General features: G+C 39.3%; 1 protein-coding gene across 2 annotated transcripts in view; it reads left to right on the top strand.

Moving 5' to 3' along the window:
- The window catches only part of LOC127426330 (protein FAM107B-like), an 89855-nt gene that overhangs the window by 31409 nt on the left and 37262 nt on the right, over positions 1-21184 (top strand). For both annotated transcript variants that reach the window (XM_051673078.1, XM_051673079.1), the window contains one exon: positions 18439-18670. In XM_051673078.1, the coding sequence (XP_051529038.1) occupies positions 18439-18670 (232 nt within the window). The remainder of the gene's footprint in view (positions 1-18438; positions 18671-21184) is intronic.

Here is a 21184-nt window from a genome sequence, read left to right as displayed (position 1 = left end):
CCATATCTTCAGCTGCAACATACTGTAAGTGTACCTGTTGCTTGTGCTTGTGCACAAACTCCACAGGGACACGAGCATCGACCAAAACAATGACGTAACATTCAAAGAGACTGAACGTGATTCACTGACATCATGCTGACAGATGTAGCATAATTAAAATTACACCATTATGATTGTTTTCTACAAACTTTGAGACTGTATATTAGATTTGACTCTCCAGTGCTGGAACAGGGCTAAAACAAAGTGTGGATATAGGTCTGACTATGCGAGACTGTAGTTTGAAGTAATCACTTTTCTTTGCATGATGCATTGACTGCATTTATACGATAGCCTATGTCAGCGTTAGCTAGCTAGCCAGCTTTATCAATAGCTGTTAGCTAAATTTGGTGGATGATGACAGTAGCTGTTTATAAAATAGACTGTACATTATAAATATGTTGACACAATTCAGTATTGATGTGAATCCATCACAACTGTCATTTTGATATGTCGATGCGCTATTGTTTTATAATAATATAATGTATATATTTTCTGTATAACCAAGTTATGTTACACTAATGAATGGAGATTTTTGCATTATCTTGAACATTGTCTAGCATTCATTTCATGTGTTATTGTAGTTTAGCTTGCTGAGTAATTACAGATTAACATTGTCAGTTACTGTGAATCAGCATACCTGACTTTTAGTATAAAGAGAAGATCGTTGAAATTATTTGAAAATTATGAAGCAAGGTAGCTTGCAATTCGTCAGTGTTAGCAGGCAAGATCAAGTTAGTTAAAATTACACAGATCAGTCCTTATGGCACTATATTTCACATGCTTTGAAGTTATGTAAGCTTACCTGTCCAATAAGAAGAACGCCAATGCAGGGTCAGTTTTAATCCCCAAAACTGAACGAAGGTCCCTCCAGGAGTCAAATGCCCTGCCGATGTTCACTCTAGTTTTCGCTCGACCACGATCACGTTCCCGCTTAGACAGATGGGATTCAGTAGATAAATGTATTTTTTATTTTTGTATTTTTTTTTGGCTTACTCTGAGTTTGTGTAAGAGTCGGTGTTGTGCTGGGAGCCAGACATTTTCTGGATTCCATCTCTAAGATAACATTACCTAGTGTTGCAGACTATCTGTTGACTCTGTTGAATAGTGGAAGAAAAGCTACTGTCTGAGGCAAGGCTCTCGGGAGCGCGCATATACATCACATCCTTTGAATTTTCCCGGCAAAAGCGACCCGCTCCCTTCCCAAGAAAATCAGTCTACAGGCTTTAATAGGCAACCTAGGAAGTCCGGGAAGGGCTCATTTTTTAAGTTGAGTTACAAGCCGTTCAAACATTGGCAAAAAAAAAAAAGGTGAAATGAAAAATGTTTACATATTGCACCTTTATGTCAGTAAACTGGACAAAAATGGCCCATAAATAAGAAATGATCAAAGTGACACAATCTGCAGGAAAAACAGATTTGTAAAAAAAAGAAAAACCTTTTACTTTACTCTTCCAGTCTACATTTATATGCTTGAAATAGGTTATTGTGTTTTATTGTCCATAGAGAATGCCACTTTACTTCTTCCTGAGGACCTTTATAATGCTAATTCCCTGTCTGAGAGCTCTGCCTTAATTTTATGGCTTGCCAAGGACCAGTATTCAGAAGGGATTATGGGAAATAACACTGCACTTCCACACAAACACATATACACACACCCATGGGAGAATGGGATCCCCGGGCATCCTCTGAGATTGCTGATGTCGCCATGGCAACTCTCAGCATTCTGTTTGTATACAATCCAGTGTGGGAACAAACTTCTTACATAACAGATCATTTTGTTTTATGTTAACAAAAATGGTCTTTTTAATGCTAAATGCCTGGTGGTCAAAGGGACAGTACATTCAGTGATGCAGAGAAATCTAAACTGTGCTACATTAACAAAGTCCATATGCTTTAATTTCCCTACAAAAAAAAAAAAAAAAAAAAAGACATGGTATTACCATAAACATATACCAAGGAAAAAACAATGATAATACTGTACCATGTTGGACACTAACAATGATATTCTTTAGCCCTAAAACAGGCAACTTCCATCACAAGATACATTCTTTTTAGTTTCTTATAGGGAGAAAGAGTTTCTCACCCAATCTTCATATCATTTATCATAGTGGGGTCTGTTTTGAGTATGTGAGTCAAATGACTTGGTTCAAATTTTCTGTGATCGTTAAGTCAGCCTGACCTAAAACCAACATGGCTGCCCATGGTGCAGGACATGCTGTCTTTGTGATAATTATTTATATATTAATCATACTTTTCTTCAGTAAAACAAAACTGCTAATATTAATTGTGAACGTTGTCTTAAGATGCGGAAGAAGAAAATTAAGTCATATGTTGTTCATTCTTTTATTTAGCATATTTTGAAGAGTGCGTATCCCCTGAGATACGTTGTCAGATTAAGGGAAGAAAAAGGGTTAATCCACAATATTACACATACACATTTATTATACTTACACATGTCATACATGCAACCTTAAAACTAAACTTTTCTCAGTTTTGTTACACAGTGCTGGGTAGTAATGGATTACATGTAATATGGATTAAGTAATCAGATTACAAAAATCAAGTACTTGTAATTGGATTAAATTACATTTTAAAATATTCGTAATCTGACTACAGTTACTTTTTATGGATTACATAATTGCATATTAAGAAATCAACGGCAGTTAATTGTTAATAATTTATTGATTACCCTAATCACTCTTTTTTTCAATCTTTTGCATGTTTCATTCTAAATCAGTATACTGCTGATATACCTAGCAATGCCATTGCTGTTGATTTTATGGTCATTAATTTTTGTTCAATTTATAATAATTTTATGTTGATTTTATGACCAATTAATGTTCGTAATGTTTCTATTGTTTTATGTACTTAAAATGAACTTGATGTCTCAGTGTTTTGAATTATAACTTTGGCCATGTACTGTCATTGCTGTTAGATTTAATGTTTATTGTATGTTCATTCATGTAATGTTTAATGCACTTTTTAAAAATGTCATAAGAAGCTATTTTTCTTTGTAATAAAGAATGGAATACATTTTCTTTCTTATTGTACATTTATGTTAAAATGATACAAGGCTATCCTACTCAAATGCCTGTGACGTCAAATGAAATAGAATTAGGTTGGAAGTAATCCAAAAGTAACAATACAAACAAACATACACACACTCTCTCTCTCACACTCACACACACACACACACACACACACACACACATATGATATGTTTTAAAGTCAGAAACTCATAATTTTTTGCATCAAATAAAACAGTAATATTGATGACTTTGACTTTTTGTACCTTTATAGGGCAACGTATCCTGGGACATACAACTCATAAAATCCAAAATATATCAGATACATCCAAAATTCCTTTGGGTATGTTTACTTAAGTCCAAATGATATAACAAGTGACATGAAATGATTTTTTGCTAATCATTTTCCACTCTTGCCTGTTTTAAGGTTAAAGTGCCTTACAATACCATTTAAATACCATGGTATATTAACCCTTTTGTGAGAAAATTCAGTGCAACCGTTCTGTTCGGGTCAAAAAAGACCAGGCAGAGTACAGACGATATACAGCACACCACCCCTTTGATTATAAACATGAACATTGAAATTGGCTTGTTTGAAACACTAAACTCATGCTTTTATAGTAAGTAGGATTTCATCTGCAAAAAGCACTACCTATATGTCAGTGGTGGTGAAAATATGTGAAAATAATCCCATAGACATTGAAAAGTTCCCCACACATATCTAGGGATCGGGATATCATAGAGACTTAGAGATGGTCTTTTTTACTTGAGCAACAATGGAAAAGAATGTTGCGGACGATAAAACATCGGCGGCCGCTGTCACTCAACACCACTGATAATATCTGCAATGAACACTCATTATAACAAAGAATAAATTAAAATGGAAATAGAAACTCCTGCTCAAGAACTAGAGATGTTTCTTATCCATTAGACACTTACATAACGAAAACTATTTCAAGAAGCTGTGGGGACAAAATTGGCACAGGCAAAAAGTGGTAGGGACATGTTCCACCCGTAAATGACGCCTATGGATGGTATTACCATCTGATACCATTACTGAACCATGAATTGTACCAAATTGTTTTTTTAATTAAGCTGCATAGATGAGAAAAGCACATTGCCTGTTGCAGCCCCATCAACAGACACCATAGAAATCAAATTGACCCCACAATGTTTCATCTGCAATTCTTGGAAATGGACTCAGATTTGATCAGTGGCAATGAGTTCCCTGTCTGCATGACTTGTGGGCCTGTGGGGGATGTTGATAAATACATTATGCTCATAATAGAAGGATATTAACTTTCAAAGCAGACACAGTACTGCCTCTGCTGCTCTTCACCATGTTACAGATCCCTAATCAGTGAAAACAAGGACAGTCTTCCACAGCAGCAGATTATGTGGGAGAACTGAATTTCTTGTAGCCTTGTCTCTCTCTATGTTTGTGTATGTGCATGCACTTTATCCCATGAAGACTTCTATTTGTAATACACCAAAACCACTTGTATTTTATAACCATGACGCAATATACTCCCTGTACATTAATACTTATGTGGAACACATACACATACTGTACAGTACGCTCACACAATGAATAGACCATGCACTGCAAGCAGCCATTGAAATGTATTAATTTGTCATTAAATGTCTGTGAGCGCTCTAGATGCAGTGCTATATGCAATGACTGTGTGTTTAACCAATTGTTGTGAGAGCATTAATTCTAAAGGTGAATGGGACTGCTTATGCTATCTGTGACATACACACAAACTGTGGGAGTTTTGTTCTGTATGTTAATGAAGTGGTTGTTTTTGTATGTTAATGAAGTGACTAGGATGTAGTTAATTGGCAAAAGAATGGAAGAAACATATGCAAGGCCATAAATGCAGTCTGAGTTGGGCACCAACCCCCTAAGGGGGCACCATCTTACCCTAGGGGGTCACAAAAAGTCCCCCGACTACCCTTCCTCACACGTTAAATGTTATTGATAGACCCAACAGTCACAGAAGACTATTCCCGTCGCCTCGCGTACCCCCAGTCAGACTACAGAAAATCTTCATGGCCATTATACTAGTATAGTATAGTATAGTATAGTATAGTATAGTATTCCAAACCATAAGACAACACTGTGTGAGGATCAGATCAAATTTAATTGCTGGAAAACATGACATCCTGATCCTAGCTAGGAGCTCTACACCTCATGAGACATGGCAGCCAATGGCGTTTGACATCACTGACCTAAAACCTGTGTCGTAAATTACCCTTACAAAAATCGAGAGTTCATGGCAAATTTGCAGCAAACTTAGTTACACTGATTATTTTCAAATGCAAATAAGCTTTGTGGCAAATTGTTGCCAAATATTTGCAGCAGGTTCACCACTAACGGTGAAGAACTGCAAACTTCTGGCAAACATTTGTGGCAAAACACAAGCTCATTTGCATGTGAAAATAATGAGTGGCAAATTTGTTGCCAATTTGTGGCAAGTTTGCCAGAACTCTAGATTTTTTGTAAGGGTAATGCTTCTTGATGTAGCAATTTTTGAATGTGTTAGAACAAGTTGAGAGCAGGATGTGTTATGGCGGATACCAGGGGACCATGATCATTGAATAAAAACCTACATTTGGGTCCATTCTTTTCACAAAGCGGTCATAAGACATGGAATACACCCGGAACAAGCTACATGATCAAACGCAAAGTCGATATGTTGTTTCCAAGAGTTCCAGTACCCTAGGATCTTCCGGATTATGCTGACTCACCTACAGGTGCCATCTCCCATTAGACATTTTTGCACTGGCTCCATCATGTTTGCCTTTTCATGTAGAGCAACCAGATGTGAGTTGCGTCTGCAGCATGGGAGACCCAGGTTAAGATCCCGTGTTGAAACCAGGAAGAAATCGCAGTCACATAATCAGTGACAAGTGTGATTCAGAGGTTCCATTTTTCACTCTTTTATTAAATTGTTTTAAATTGGTTGGGGGTAGGGGTACAGTTTATAAAATATGCATTCCTCTTCACGGTATTACAGCCTGTCCAGCTGAAAACAACACAGTTTACAACTTGCTTTTGGCGCCCCTCTGTGGAAATCACACCCGTAAAATGTTCCCCTACGCCAAACAACACTTACCACTTTGGCCAGTGTTTTGCAATTCGGTAAGCACAGACGAATTTTAGTTTAAAAAAGTTAACATACTGTTTCTGATTTCACTATGACATCAGTCTGGAATGAAACAGTTCACTTCAGTAGAGAAGAATGTGTTGTTATGGGAATTTATGCTCATTCCAAATATGTCTTATAATTTTACAGTTTATTCTGTGTTACTCACTGCTTTTAATGCAGTCCTCTGTTTGAACTAATGTTCTGTGTGTGTGTGTGTATGTGTGTGTGTGTGTGTGTTGAAGATGTTTTTTTTTTTTACTCTAGTGTGGGTATTGAGATAACAGCAAGGTTAACAACTTGAGAAAATTAACTGCCGAAACTCTCAGAGATGAAAGCAGAAGCAGCTGTGTTTGCGAAGGTGGAGGCTGCACTCCATAGATACTGATAAATAACCAGATAACAGAAGGTTCTGGGTTCCCTCACCAAAAGGAAGCTTTGGCATTGCAAATGGTGACTGTGAAACATTTCTTGCAAGAAATTAAACTTACAGAAAGACAGTCTATTATTTCAGAATTTCCACAACAATTTTGGCATCACTGGGTGGGCCGTCGGCTGATCCGACCAACGAACTCAGTGCTGAAGGAAAAAACTGTGTACAGGCAGGAGTCGGAGTCCCCTGTGGCCGAACCTCCCTGGAAAAAGTGGGTGAGATGCGGCTGCCGGACGGCTGGGAACGGGGTTGGATCACCGCATGGCCCAAAGAACCGAGGTGGTTTACTAATATTGACTCAAGCAGGACTTCTCTTTCTGGTAAGAGGAAATGTCTTAAGACATTTTGGGTAAAGGGCAGTGATCTAAATAATTCAGGGAATTATTTTGGCAAACGGGTCACTAGGGCAGGTCAAGGGAGACTGCTAGAGAATCACTCGAGTACTCCAGTCACTAGGGCCGGGACGCTCCGCTAGTTGTACATTTTATAAATAGGGCTGTTGCAGTGCCACCGCTAGTTAGATGGTATGGGTTCGAACAAAAGCAAAAATGGGGAAAATTCGATTGTAGATGAACCCGATTTGTCAGTACATAACTAATTATGGCAATGGATGTTGTGATCAGCTGCGAGTCTGGGTAGTGGAGTGTGGGTTTCCTAAAATAGGGAGTTTCAGTATGTGGCAGTTCAAACAACTTTTTTGCTAGAAGAAAAGGAAAAAAGAAGTAGGGAGAAACATAACACTATGTCAAAAAGGAAACAAGAAGCATGTAATTTTTCAGCAGACTGGAAAACATATACAGACTGGCTGACAGAAGCATATTTGAGGGAAAGGAAAATTAAACTTACAGAAAGACAGTCCTCTGCTTCTGAGTCTATTATTTCAGAATTTCCACGACAGTGTACAAAAAATATCAGATTAAACATTAACCACTGTGATAAATGTTGCTCATTTCAAATGAAATGAAAGTCATACCCAAACATATAATGTGACAATGACAAAACTGTACCCCAACATATAATTTCACGATGATAAAATTCTGATGCTCCTCAGTCTATTGATGGCAAAGGATTCTCATTGAAAGCAATGCACTTGCTGGATGCATCTGTTGGGCCTCATGTATTCAGATAGAAGACAAAGGCAGGCCTAACACAGTCGTAAAAACTTAACTCAAGCCCCCACCTTCCAAGTCGTAAATCTTACTGATAAAAATCGCGCCAAAATCAAACAAAGGGAGTCCAAAACAGACTACAAATCCATGAAGCCTTGCTCACTAAAGGATCGAACTCTCAACTCCTATTGGATGAGGCACACAACAGAACGTCACCTCAAACCATGACATCATCAGGAGTTGAAATACCTCTGAAATGCTTTCATGAGTTGCTTCCAGTGACTTTGTTTGCAGCGTGTGGAGGCAGCTCTTCGCTGCTCTCCGGTGCAACCTCGTGGCACAAGGAAGTAACGTCCGACTTGAAACTGTGGCCATACAATCTCCATCTCGCTGGATGAGTTGAGATTACTCTGTGTTCAACCGAACACTCTAACGGATCCGAAGGAGACCGCCGAGCAATTCGCATCTTCATCCGTTTGCATACAGAAGTGAAGAGATTGAAGATGGAAGAGAAATCTTTAATCAAGTCGACATTTCTGAGTTCTCCGCCAGCCCGCCGAGAATCAACAGCCGTACCGCCCGCCGACAGAGCGAGGAAACGGCCTCCCGTCATCACCCGAGCCTCAAGGAACCGGGTCAGAGTTAAAGGACGGAGGAAAACACATTCTACCTGTGTCCTCATGCGATTCAAGTAAGAGGTTTACGTCTGGGCAGAGACAGAATATTACAGTGTGTTATTCTTGTGTTTCAAGGTTTTTCCTTGTACAGTTTACGGACCGCCATGTCCGCTCATTATTAATACTCAGGGTATTAATTATCACAAATTTGTTTTGCTGTATTGTGGTCCAATCAAATTGGATTGTTGTGCAATTTCGCCATCGCGGGTGAGACAGCAACTGAGTTCATCCATTAAAGAGTCAAATAACGCGGGACTTTTACGAGCCATCCACCACGTCTCTGAGTGATAAACTGACAGCTGTTTTCTCTCCCACTATCGCGAAATTGGCTTTAGGGCTGTCACTTACTCATCTCTCTCTCTCTCGTACTAACCACACACCCCCACACACACACACACACACCTTGTGTGTTATAGGATTATTTTATTTCCATATCTAATCATATCACTGTTTAGTTTGTAGTTGTAAGTCGGAAGTTTATTGACTGCATTGTATTAATTATTAATTGATATTACTGCATAAATAAACTTTGTTTATATTACAAAGAGAAGTGTTTTGGTTTGTTTTGCATACGCCTGTGTCATGCTGACGGGATGTCAGTGCTCGGATTCAAACCTTCATTCATTGTTTTTTTTCCAGAAAATCTATATTCTTCGGATGTCGATTTTCCTAAGAAAACAATCTAATATTGAGACCGTTTTACTATTTGGTTATTAGTCCCTAATTCCAGGGTGGTGCCCCGTCAATGTTAATCCTTATTAATATTCTATTGATTTTTGATAATTGATAATTATCTTTGATGATTGAATTTGAATGATCAATAAGCTAGTGTTAATTTTAATTAATGTTTCATCGATGTTAACAATTAACAGTTATCTTTGATAATTGTTGATTTAAAGGATTTTAAAAAGCTAACATTGATTCTCAATGTTCTATTGATTTTAATAATGAATAATTATCTTTGATAATTATTAATTATTGCTAATAACCAAACTTGCTCCTAAATGTAGCACACTACATTTACTGGAGCCTCATATGAGGTTTTAATGAGTTAGATTCAATTGATTAATTTAAATATTAATTAATAACTACAGAAATAATTATTAATTATTTCTGATAGTAACACTGATCTAAACAACCAGTAAAGCCCTACACATTGGAAACAAATGCTAGAGGGTGCTTTAGGCGTCAACATGATGGCATACGAGGCTTTTGCGCAAGTGGTAGTATTTGACACCTCTGTAATGAGAACGGGTTAAGTATATTGGTGCACATTCTTCTGAAACTTGGTAGAAGCTAACCAAATTTGGCAGATACAGTACCAACATGGACAGATTTCATAACATGCACTCATCTTCAGAAACTGTAACAAAAATCTGTTAGGTTAAAAAAATAAATAAAAATTCCCTGACTACATTAAATACATGTTCACTTGCAGCAAGGATATACAATAATGGTACCCACCACAATGTGTTTTGTTGATGAATTAAAGTTGCTGAGCAATTATTGGTTGTCAGCATAAAAATATTAAAATTCAAGAGACGTTTAGAAAACAAATTTGTCAGTTTTCATATTCGGCATGTTGTCATGTTATGTTAATATTTTGCATATTTTGGGGCCTATGGAGTTCATGGTATTATTAATAAATTCTCCATGTTCAATTTTAAAGACATTTCTGTTTACTTTTCTATGATAAACAAATTTGCCACTGTGTTGGGTCCAATGTAATATCTGGGTGCTGTAGCAAAACCAGTGACATTACTAACATTTACCGTGGAGTCCACTCAAACATCACTTTAAATATGCTTGGCTGACTTGGCATCACACATATGAAAATCTCTAATCAACACAGTCACTGTTCAAATCACGGATCCTGGCTTCATAATCCTTATCAAAATGAAACAGCTCTCTCTTTTAATAGATTAGTGGTGTTCATTGTGAAAGTAGTAATACAAACAGAATGAGATTCATATCAGTAATGTTAGTCATATGGTCTATGACAGCTTTACTTTGAGCTTTATGTTCCTAATGAATATGATATTTGCATGGCATGTGACTTTATGGGGAAAAAAAAATCTGTTTTATCTGTAAAATTTCAGCTTTTAAGTGCAGAAAGAACATGGTTGCTAGGTGGTTGGTTCTTTGCCCAAAGAGCCCACCCCAAGTCTCAATGATATTAGTTCCTAGATATGACTTTGTCCCTCCTTAAATGTAGGGAATGGGGCTAAAACCACCCCTTAAGTAAAATGTGCCTTTTTCTGCTTTCAACGTGTATGAAGATTGAAAAAACACATTCTTTTTACTGAATATTGATGGAGCAACATGATTTGTGTGAAAATAAATAACGGAAGGTTGTTTTGACCCACTTTATAGTAGGTGTCTTTAACTAGTGTACTTAAGCGTTTGATACAATGTACGTATTATGTACAAATGTGTTGTTTACATTTATAGTGCCTGCATTTAATTACATCTGTACACTGTTAACCTTTTTTGATTAAATATTTATTTATTTTTTATTTTTTTTAAGGGGCGAGGGGGCCTTTTACCCCACACATGGGGTATAAGTCAGCTAATGCAAATAATTTAGAGACATCAAGATGCTTTTTGAGTAACAAATTTAGATAATGCTGATTCAAAATAACCACTTCAGAGAAGGGTGCCATTTCCTGTTAATTTCAATCACATTTGGAATTTCATAAGATCTCAAGTACACTGCAAAAGGGAAAGCAGCTTTACTGAAAATAATAAACCAGTAGACCTGAAATCAACATACTATATTTATGTTTGAGATGAGAACATAATTATATTGCGTAATGTCCAAGTGTTATTCAATACATCAAAAAGTTTTATGATCACATTGCAATAAAGGTTTCAAATGGATTCAGACTTCTAATATATGGTGTTCACTCAACATGATTTTTACTGCTTGCTCAATTAACTTATTTAAAATAAGCTAATGCAACAATTCTTTAGCATTTGGTCTCAACTTAATTTCATTGTGTCCAATCCATCTATGTTCACTTAAGCCAATTGTGTTAGGACTATGTGAATAATATTTGTTGCAATTTCCAGTTCCCAGCATGCTTTGCATGGGACTGGATTGGGAGTGTATTTCTAAATGAAACAAGTAGGAGACTTGTTAGTGTTCTGTTATGTTTTATTTAGGGGGGTTTCTATCATGTTGAATTTGTTTGTTTTTTTTGGGATGTTACCATTGCGGAGAAGAGTGGAGATAATGGTTAGGTCGAGGTTGGGTACATTACTACTGACAAATTGGTGTGTATTGCTTTTATCATAAAGCAAATACTGAGGGATCATCAGTATAATGACAGATAACAAGTATGGCAGCACCATACTTGTTATACAATACATATATATATATATATATATATACAAAATTCAAATGTGTTTATTGGTACTAGCTAACATCAAGCTTCAAAGTTCAATAGAGTAATTTGAAGAGATCAAATTTAAGTTAGGTTGACTCAATTCATTTAGGTTCTCATTACACAAAGTATCTGAGTATTTGTCATATCAAAGAAACTCATTTTCATTGTGTGGAACCAATGTCTACAATTGAATTATGTTAGACCAACTAATTTTTTTTCCAGTTTATTCTACAAACAAATGAATCTCTATTGTGATTGGATCAGTCATGTTAGTCCATTTTAAACATTATACATAAAACATATTTCCCCCCCACTTAAAAAAGCAATGTGTTTTATAGGGCCTTTAGCCAAGGGGGCTTTTTACCCCAAATATCATCCTTTCACTTACTGTATTAAACAGTTATTGAAAAACTTTTGGTTTAAATCACCTTGACCAAAACTGAAAATGACAAATAAAGTATTTTGTCTAAAACTATATGTAATAATTTCAGGGATTCTCATAAGCTACAAAAATGTGCCACATTTTTATTAAATATTTTTTAAGTTATTAAATATTAGACCAAAAGCAATAAGCAATTTCCCGCCAAGCACCTTCTAGAATAGCGCTGGGATGTGCTCTTCCTTCTCCAGGAGGGAGGGCACTACGGAGACCACATCCTACCGGAGGGAGGTTAACATGTGGAGAATACCTCACATGGACTTACCAATGGGGAAGTTCGCATATGGAATGATACCACTGGGAGGTCCCTATCTACGGAGAGGGTACACAGCAACAGTGGCCGAAGCAGAGCTAAGCTCTGATGAGGGGAAACACAGGATTCACCTGAGGGGAAACCGAACAGTGGAAATGCGTCATATGGGATTACCGGGGGGGGAAATCACCATGTATGGAGCACTGAGCCAGAGTACACGGGCTCACCTGAAAAGGGGCATACCACGAGTACTGGGCCTGGCGGCTTCACTCATCTGCCGAGTTCGTCACCAAACAGTGCTTAAGACTTAAGAGGCGTCCAGGGTTCACCAGTTACGGGGAACTGTTGTGGACAAAATAGCGCACATTATCACCTTGAAAAAGGGGAAAGGCATAAATGCAAGCGGTACACCCAACCGGCTGCCCGGCCTACCTGCTGTTACCCCGTAACACTCGGGACGAAACCGGTTCTATGCATTGGTTGTAAAACTTCGCAAAGGTATTGGGTGTAGCCCAACCCGCAGCTCTGCATATGTCTGCTAGAGAGGACCAGTGCCCAGGAGCCCAGGAGGACGCAACACCTTTAGTGGAGTGTGCCTGGACTCCCAAGGGGCACGGAAGATCTTGTGATTGGTAAGCCAAGGAAATGGCATCCACAGTGCAATGGGCCAGACTCTGTTAGGAGACAGCTTTCCCCTTCTGCTGCCTTCCAGACAAAGACAAAGAGCTGCTCCGAGCATCTGAAGCTCTGCGTGCGGTCCAGATAAATGTGCAGGGTGCAAACTGGACATAACAACAACAAGGCTGGGTCTTCCTCCTCTGAAGGGAGTGCTTGCAGGTTCACCACCTGGTCCTGAAAGGGAGTGGTGGGAACTTAGGGCACATAACCCGGCTGGGGTCTCAGGATCACGTGAGAGTGTGCCGGTCCGCACTCCAGGCATTTTCTGGTGACAGAGAGCGCCTGGAGGTCCACCACCCTCTTGATGGAAGTGAGAGCCACCAGGAGGGCTGTCTTCAGTGACAAGGTGCTGAGCTCGGCCTGCTCCAGGGGCTCAAAGGGGGCTCTCTGTAGGGCAGGTAGCACCACAGAGAGATCCCAAGAGGGAATCAGGATGATTCAACCTCCTCGTACCTTTGAGGAACCTGGTGATCAGGTCGTGCTGTCGTGAGGATCTCCCATCCAGTGTATCGTGATACGCTGCTATAGAAGCCATGTACACCTTCAGGGTAGAGGGAGACCGCCTTCTCTCCAGCCCTTCCTGTAGGAAAGACAGCACAGACCAGACCGCACACCTCTGTGGGTCTTCCCCACGGGAAGAACACCAGTTCATGAAGAAACGCCAGTTCAAGGCATACGGCCGCCTCGTGGAGGGGGCTCTGGCCTGAGTGATTGAATTTACCACCACTGGTAGAAGATCCACTAGGTCTTCTGCGTCCCATCCAGGAGCCAGACGTGGAGGTTCCAGAGGTCTGGCCACCGTTGCCTGAGCATGCCCTGCCCCTGAGTGAGAAGGTCCTGCCTCAGGGGAATGTGCCAGAGAGGGGTTACTGCCAGGAGCAACAGATCTGAGAACCAAGTCCGGTTGGGCCAGTACAGCACAATGAATAGGACTTGCTGCCCATCCTCCCTGACTTTGGAGACCCAGACCCAGAGTGTCTCCACTCCTCTATCGCAGCTTTCATGGACAGTAGCTCCTTATTACCAACATCATAGTTTCTTTCAGCAGAAGTGAGTTTGCTACAAAAAAATGCACATGGGTACAACTGGTTGACCCTGACGCTGTGACAGTACTGCTCCAATTCCGCAGTCAGATGCATCCACCTCCACTACAAATGGGAGGTTAGTGTCAGGGTGTTTCAGGATAGGTGCCAAAGTAAAACTTGACTTGAGTTTTGTGAAGGCGATGGTGGCTTCGTTTGTCCACTTTAACTTGGATGGTTTCCCTCTCATAAGAGACGTCAAAGGAGAGGCGATCATGCTGTAATTCCTGATGAAACGGCGGTAGAAGTTGGCAAAACCTAGAAATCTTTGAAGTTCCTTGATTGTGGAGGGTTGGGGCCATTCAGTGACTGTCCATCTCCACTCCCTGATGACTTATGTGATATCCCAAGAATGTTGTTTTCTGAACATGGAACTCACATTTCTCAACTTTTACATAGAGTTGATGCTTAAGAAGACGAGAGAGGATGTTTCGGACATGTTCAATGTATTCAGCTTCCGACTTGGAGTAAATCAGGATATCGTCAATGTAGGCAATCACATACTGGTTCAAGATGTCTCTGAAGATATCGTTAATAAATGACTGAAACACAGCTGGCACATTGGCTAGCCAAAACAGCATCACCAAGTACTCATAGTGACCTCTGGTGGTGAGAAATGCAGTCTTCCACTCATCACCTTCCTTAATCCGGATGAGATTATAAGCGCTTCTTAAATCTAACTTGGTGTATATCTTTGCTTCACGAAGTTGTTCTAGGGCAGCAGGAACAAGAGGGAGCGGATAGCGGAATTTCACCATCACGTTGTTAAGTCCACGATAATCAATGCATGGTCGTAGACCTCCGTCCTTCTTCTCAATGAAGAAGAAACCTGCTGCTGCTGGTGAGGTTGAAGGTCGAATGAATCCAGAGTTAATAGCCTCTTCGATGTAATCTTCCATGGCTTGAGATTCTTGACACGATAGTGAGTAGACTTTACTCTTAGGTGGCATGGCATTGGGCAGAAGGTCGATGGTGCAATCCCAGGGGCGGTGTGGTGGTAGCTGTGTAGCTTTGACTTTGCTGAACACCTCTAAGTAGTCGTGATAGCAAGCAGGAATTTTGGGACTAGGGGCAGTGAGCGGACTCTCAACACTCGTGGAGAGACATGGTCTTGGCATATTGATGTTCATGCAATGGGTTAGGCAGAATTTGGACCAGTGAGACAGTTCTCCATGATACCATGATAATACAGGATCGTGAACAGCTAACCATGGATGTCCAAGGATGATTTCATACCTGGGTGAGTCAATGATGTAGAGTGATATGTTTTCACTATGGAACAGACCAATCTGTAGCTGTGCAGGTGCAGTTTGATGGGTGATACCTCCCTCAATGGGTTTATTGTTGACATTAGTGATGCAGATTGTGGGAACACAGGGTAACATAGGTAGACTGTATTTCTTGACAATATCTTTGTTAATCAAATTCAGAGCAACACCAGAGTCAATCAACGCAGTCAAGGTAATGGGACCATCTTTAGTAGTCAGCTGAACAGGAATCAACAACGAATTTGAAATCTGAAGAGAGCATTGATTAACACTCACCTGTCTGGTAGTAGTGGTGGCTCTCCCGACTTTGTGTGGGCACTCTAAGCTACGGTGGCCTGCTTCACCGCAGTAAAAACACAGATCATGTTGACGGCGTCGAGTTCTCTCTTCATCAGATAGATGTGCATAGCCTAGTTGCATGGGTTCTTGGTTGACGGTTGGTGTAGTGAGGAAATGTGTGTGAGGCAGATGAGCAGATTTCCTCTTAGGAGTGTTTCTCAACAGGTTATCTATCTTGATAGCCATAGCAACAAACTCAGAGAACGTAAAACCCTCACCCTTGCAAGCCAGTTCCGTCTGAAGCTCAAGGTTTAAACTTTGTTTGAACACAGCCCTTAGAGACACATCATTCCATCCACATTGAGCGGCAAGGGTTCTAAATTCAATAGCGAAGTCTGCAGCGGTACAGTTGCCTTGAGACATGTGTAACAATCGAGTGGAAATATCCTGTCCCCCCTCAGGATATTCAAACACATCTCTGAGTAGTTGTAAGAAGTATGCAGAGGAGGAACGAAACTGTGAATCTGTCTCCCAAACCGCTGCAGCCCAATCAATCGCTTTACCAGATAACAATGACATCAGAAAAGTGCATTTACTTGCTTCATCATGAAACTGATCTCTCTGGCTTTCTACATAAATGCGTGCTTGTCTGATAAAACCACGACAATGTCCTGCAGAGCCAACAAACTTGTCTGGCAATGCCAGTCTTACCGTTGGTGGTGTAGCTGAAGGAAGTGATCGAATATAGTGGGTCAAATGATCGTTTGCCGACTGCAACTTGTTGAGCTGCTCTTGGTAGTTCTTCAGCATCTCGCTCTGATAAGCGAACGCCACTTGGAGCTGAGAAACTTCCGCTGGATTCATAGTTGGCGAGTAATCTGTAATGATGGAGAGGCGGAAGCCGAGGAAGAATCCATATGCGGTTGTTTATTCAAACAGTCCATCGAAATCCAAACACAGTGTCAGGAAAACAGGCAGTGAGGTCAAAACACAGTAAAGCAGTCCAACCAGGCAAACAGACAAAAGGGAAGATCCAAAAAAGTAGTCAAAACACTAGGCAATAAGGCAATACTTCGCAAAGTAACTATGGACAAGCATGGCTATTTATATGATGCAAACAGGAAATGACAATACAGGAACTGATGTAGCAGGAAACAGGAAGTGACAGTTCAGAATTCAGGTGAGGGCTCCCTCTGGTGGGCAGGAGACCGCTCAGATGTTACAGAGTGTGAGAGAGAAAGAGCCCAGCTGACAAGCTGTTTGTGTGTGCTGGCCGATGCCATTGTGAAAATTTAAGTTTATGAAGCTATATTGTTACGTATTGAAGCAAATGCATTATTTTGTCAATAAAAGTGACATTCCTAAGTTGGAATCACCATCTCCGGCTTTCTCATTCCTTTGAACTTGTTACAGGTATTTTATAAACAATATTTTGAAATGTATTGTGCGCAAAAAGAGCTTTTGGTTTTGGAGTTAAAATATGTAGCGTATAGGTAAAAAAAAAAAATTATCTCATGAAAACGTGTCTGGGTCACATTCCACCCCAAAATCAAAAGAAAAAAAAGAAATTATATTTTCTATTAAGACCTATTTTTAGGATATATATATATATAGATAGATAGATAGATATATTTTTTTTCCTGCATTATTTTTATGCCAATTAAGCACATCCTTAAAATTCATATTACCGTACTCTCAAGAATGTATTGCAGTCATTGAAAACTCAGAAAAGCACTTGTTCATCTCTGATACCAAATACTGGGGCCAAAACACTTTTACATGCATGGATTCTCTTTATATCATCTTACTGTCATCATCATTATCATCTCCTCTTCTCATAGACTCTGATTGAGAAGTGCTAAGAACTGAGCTCAGCTTTTTTAATATTGAATGGCGGAGAATGTCTCTGGTTCCTCCTCCAAGCAAAGCATTGTTCAGAGCAAGCATCAATGCATATGACACCTGATCTGCTGTCAATTTAGCATGGATCACTACACTTTTAATCTGTTCTGTCCAGAAAGGAGTGGCTCTACCAATGATGCACTGGGGATGGGCTGCATTATGGGGTCAGAGCTTCAATCCATAGAGTAAAGTAAATGGCATTCGTTACATGGTGAATAGTAAAAGGTCTCTGTGGTAGACTGATCTCATGAAAAATCAGCAACAGGAGGTTGAATGTTTTGTTTGCAAAGATCGGTGTATGCTTTCTGAATGTCCTGACTGCTCTTCCCAGTGGCTGAATCTGGAACTGTGCACTGTGCAAGAAAAAACCCCAAAAACAAACAAACATATTATTTAAATTGTTGTGACTTGAAAGTCTGGTTTTCAGAAACATTTGAGTAGTACATTAATAGCCCAAACCCTAAACATAACAGTACTGAAACCAAAACATTTCAATTCTAATACAAAAACAAAAGCTTTTTTTTTTTTTTTCTCGCTGCTTTGCAAATATGAACATTTGCAGCATATTGATGCTTGTCTGGAATTGAACACATTGGGTGGCAAAAAATGTGGAACTAACTTGGTTTGTTTATAGAACACCATGTTACTTCCTGTTGTTATGTTCTCTTTTGCATTATTCTCACTCTTTCCTCTCACATTATTTTCTCTCTCTCAGCCTCAGCCTATGCTGATATCCAATGGGAACAGCCTCACCAGCCGAGAATTCCAGACAGGGATCCATTTAGTTATCCTCATCGTGAGATCCCTCCGGTAGCCAGTTATGCTCCTCAGCCTGATTACATGACAGGGGACAATGAACTCATCAAGCCCAAAAAGCTGGTTAATCCAGTGAAAACCTCTAAAAGCCACCAGGAACTTCACCGGGAGTTGCTCATGAACCATAAACGGTATGTGTACACACGTACACATGCACACACAAACACACTGATGCAAGGATGATACACTTAGTGTAGACTGTCCAGTGCTTCATGAAAGATTCTGTGATCATACTCAGCACTCTGACAATGAGCCAAAAACATACTTTCTTGATTGGAGTTTTCCTGTGTGCACTGTAGAGCTGATTAGATTATCTGCAGGGAGTCACTGTTCAAACATATAGAGAAGTTTTGTAGGATTTGGTTATTGCATGGATGCATTTAACTTAAAACTTTCTTTACGTTTAACCTAATCACGTTTCTTTCTAATGTAGGCTTTAATAGGCAATATTCACATTAGTGCCATCTCTGATTTTTTTAAATGAAAATGAGGCTGTAAGGGATATACTTACCATCTCTTTAATGACATGCACTATTTAAAGCTGTATAAAGCTCCTAGATCCCATTACATTTTTCACAACTGAACTTGTCTGGAGTTTTTGTCTACTGAAATTTCTTGGAAAAATATTTTTCAATGTTTCGTCAGCAGAACCATCCAAAAACACTTTGTACAATTGTTTAATCCATTGAAGAGACTGTACTTCTATCCCTCACAGCCTCGTTGTCATTCCTGTCAGAACTATATGACACATACTTTAAAGGTGCTGTAAGCCAGTGGTGTAGTCGGGGCCATACGCACGTATACGCCGTATGCTTACTTTTTTCCCAGGGCTGTTTGAGTATAATGACTTCTAAGGATCAATATTTGCTTATACCCTCGGTATAACCACTTATTTTGCTGCTTCAGGAGTCCATAATCTACTGTCGTTAGTTTCCCTTTAACTGTATTGGATGCTGTTTTGTGAAACTGGAGATTCTTTGTTGTAATTGGTGCATTATCACTTGAATTCTGCCATTCTCCGCCTCTGACAACAATTGTCGTCGCCATCAACGACGGAGGGAATTTATGACAGTGAGTGGAGAGAGAGAGAGAGAGAAAGAGAGAGAGTCATCCTCACGCTGAAGCAGTATCAGGAAAAATGAATTAACAAAATATGCCAAATGTCCTGTAAAATAAGAAATTATCCCGTGATTGCGTTCTGTATGAAATCTATACACGATGCCGTTTGTCCCGTATTTTAGCGTCACACACCCAAACTACTGAGAATGTTTCACAAATCGAGCGAAACTGACCTGAAACACAGACACCTTTCATGTGAGATGTGTGAGATATCGGCGATCACGGACGATCAGTGACAATCAGCGCGTGTTTTCTGTCAGAAGCAAGAAGATTTTGTCAAAATCATATAGCATTCGAGTGCATGTTAATTGTTTTCCACCATTGGGATTTTAAAACACCAGTAAACGCACCTATTCATGACATGCCATTACATTTTATTGCATATGTCAGAGCTCGTTCTGCTAGAGAGAGAGAGAGAGAGAGGGGTAAGAAAAACTGGATTACTGCATTAATTAAAAAAAAAAAAAAAGTACAGCAGTACAGGTGTAGTTAAAACAACATGATTTTCTTACATTTTCCTTATGATAAACACCATTTACTGCCAAAACAACAACACTAATCCAAGGAGAAATACACTATTTTCATGTTAAGCCTTTTTCTCTCCCTTTCTCTCTTCTTCCTGGTCGTTGTATTAAAGCGTTGTATTTTAAGTTTAGTAGGGGATGTTCACACTGAACGCGTTTTTGCGTCTGTCTGAGCTGTTTTTCAAATGTAAAGCAGCGTCTCGCACAGGAACGGCTGTAAACGAGTCATTCTTACAATTCTGTGTCATTTAAGTCCCCATTACAAGTGTGTGTGGTATTTATATTGTTTAATTTCACCCGATTAAAATTTTGATAGCCTTGTTAAAAAGAATTAAAAAAAAATTATAATGTTACATACTTCTGTGAGCTTAGAAGTTACATTTTAAATAATTGAAACCCTTTTCTATTGCACTGTGTCATTATATAATGTCCCAAAACTGCACACCAATTATCTTTGACAAATATAAATGCTCATACAGTTAAGAGTTTAGTGTTACATTCTCTCACTAACATGTATTCATTTGTGGTAAATGTGTAATTTTAACACCGATAGTGGAAGTTTTTTTGTGTGTCCCTTGATTTATTGCGCACCCTGATATGTCATGATACTATGACCTTTCACTGAAGATATACTGTATGTTAGGAAATTACATCACACACACTGGAGGTGTACATCACCCATTCTGAAAAATTATTTGAAATGAATTATTTGAAGTTTATAACTCAATTGTTTTATGTTTCCTTTTATTTTGTGGTGTTAGTCATATGCTCAAGCATAACATGTCCACCCTGTTATGGGAAGATATATGGGAAATTAATATAATTAAACATTTCAATATACAGTATTTATGCTAACAGAAATAAAATCATAAATATTAGTTTACAAATATGTTTCCTAGATATCAATCATAGACCGGAATGTCACTGAATAATAAGAATGACCCATTTACGATATGTACAGAGTTGCAGTTCCACCGCTGTCTATACGCAGTTTACGCAGTC

The sequence above is a fragment of the Myxocyprinus asiaticus genome, chromosome 35 (assembly GCF_019703515.2).
Source record: "Myxocyprinus asiaticus isolate MX2 ecotype Aquarium Trade chromosome 35, UBuf_Myxa_2, whole genome shotgun sequence".
NCBI classification, from domain to species: domain Eukaryota; kingdom Metazoa; phylum Chordata; class Actinopteri; order Cypriniformes; family Catostomidae; genus Myxocyprinus; species Myxocyprinus asiaticus.
The sequence above is the reverse complement of the archived record's forward strand: the minus strand, read 5'-3'. Positions and strand labels throughout refer to the sequence as shown.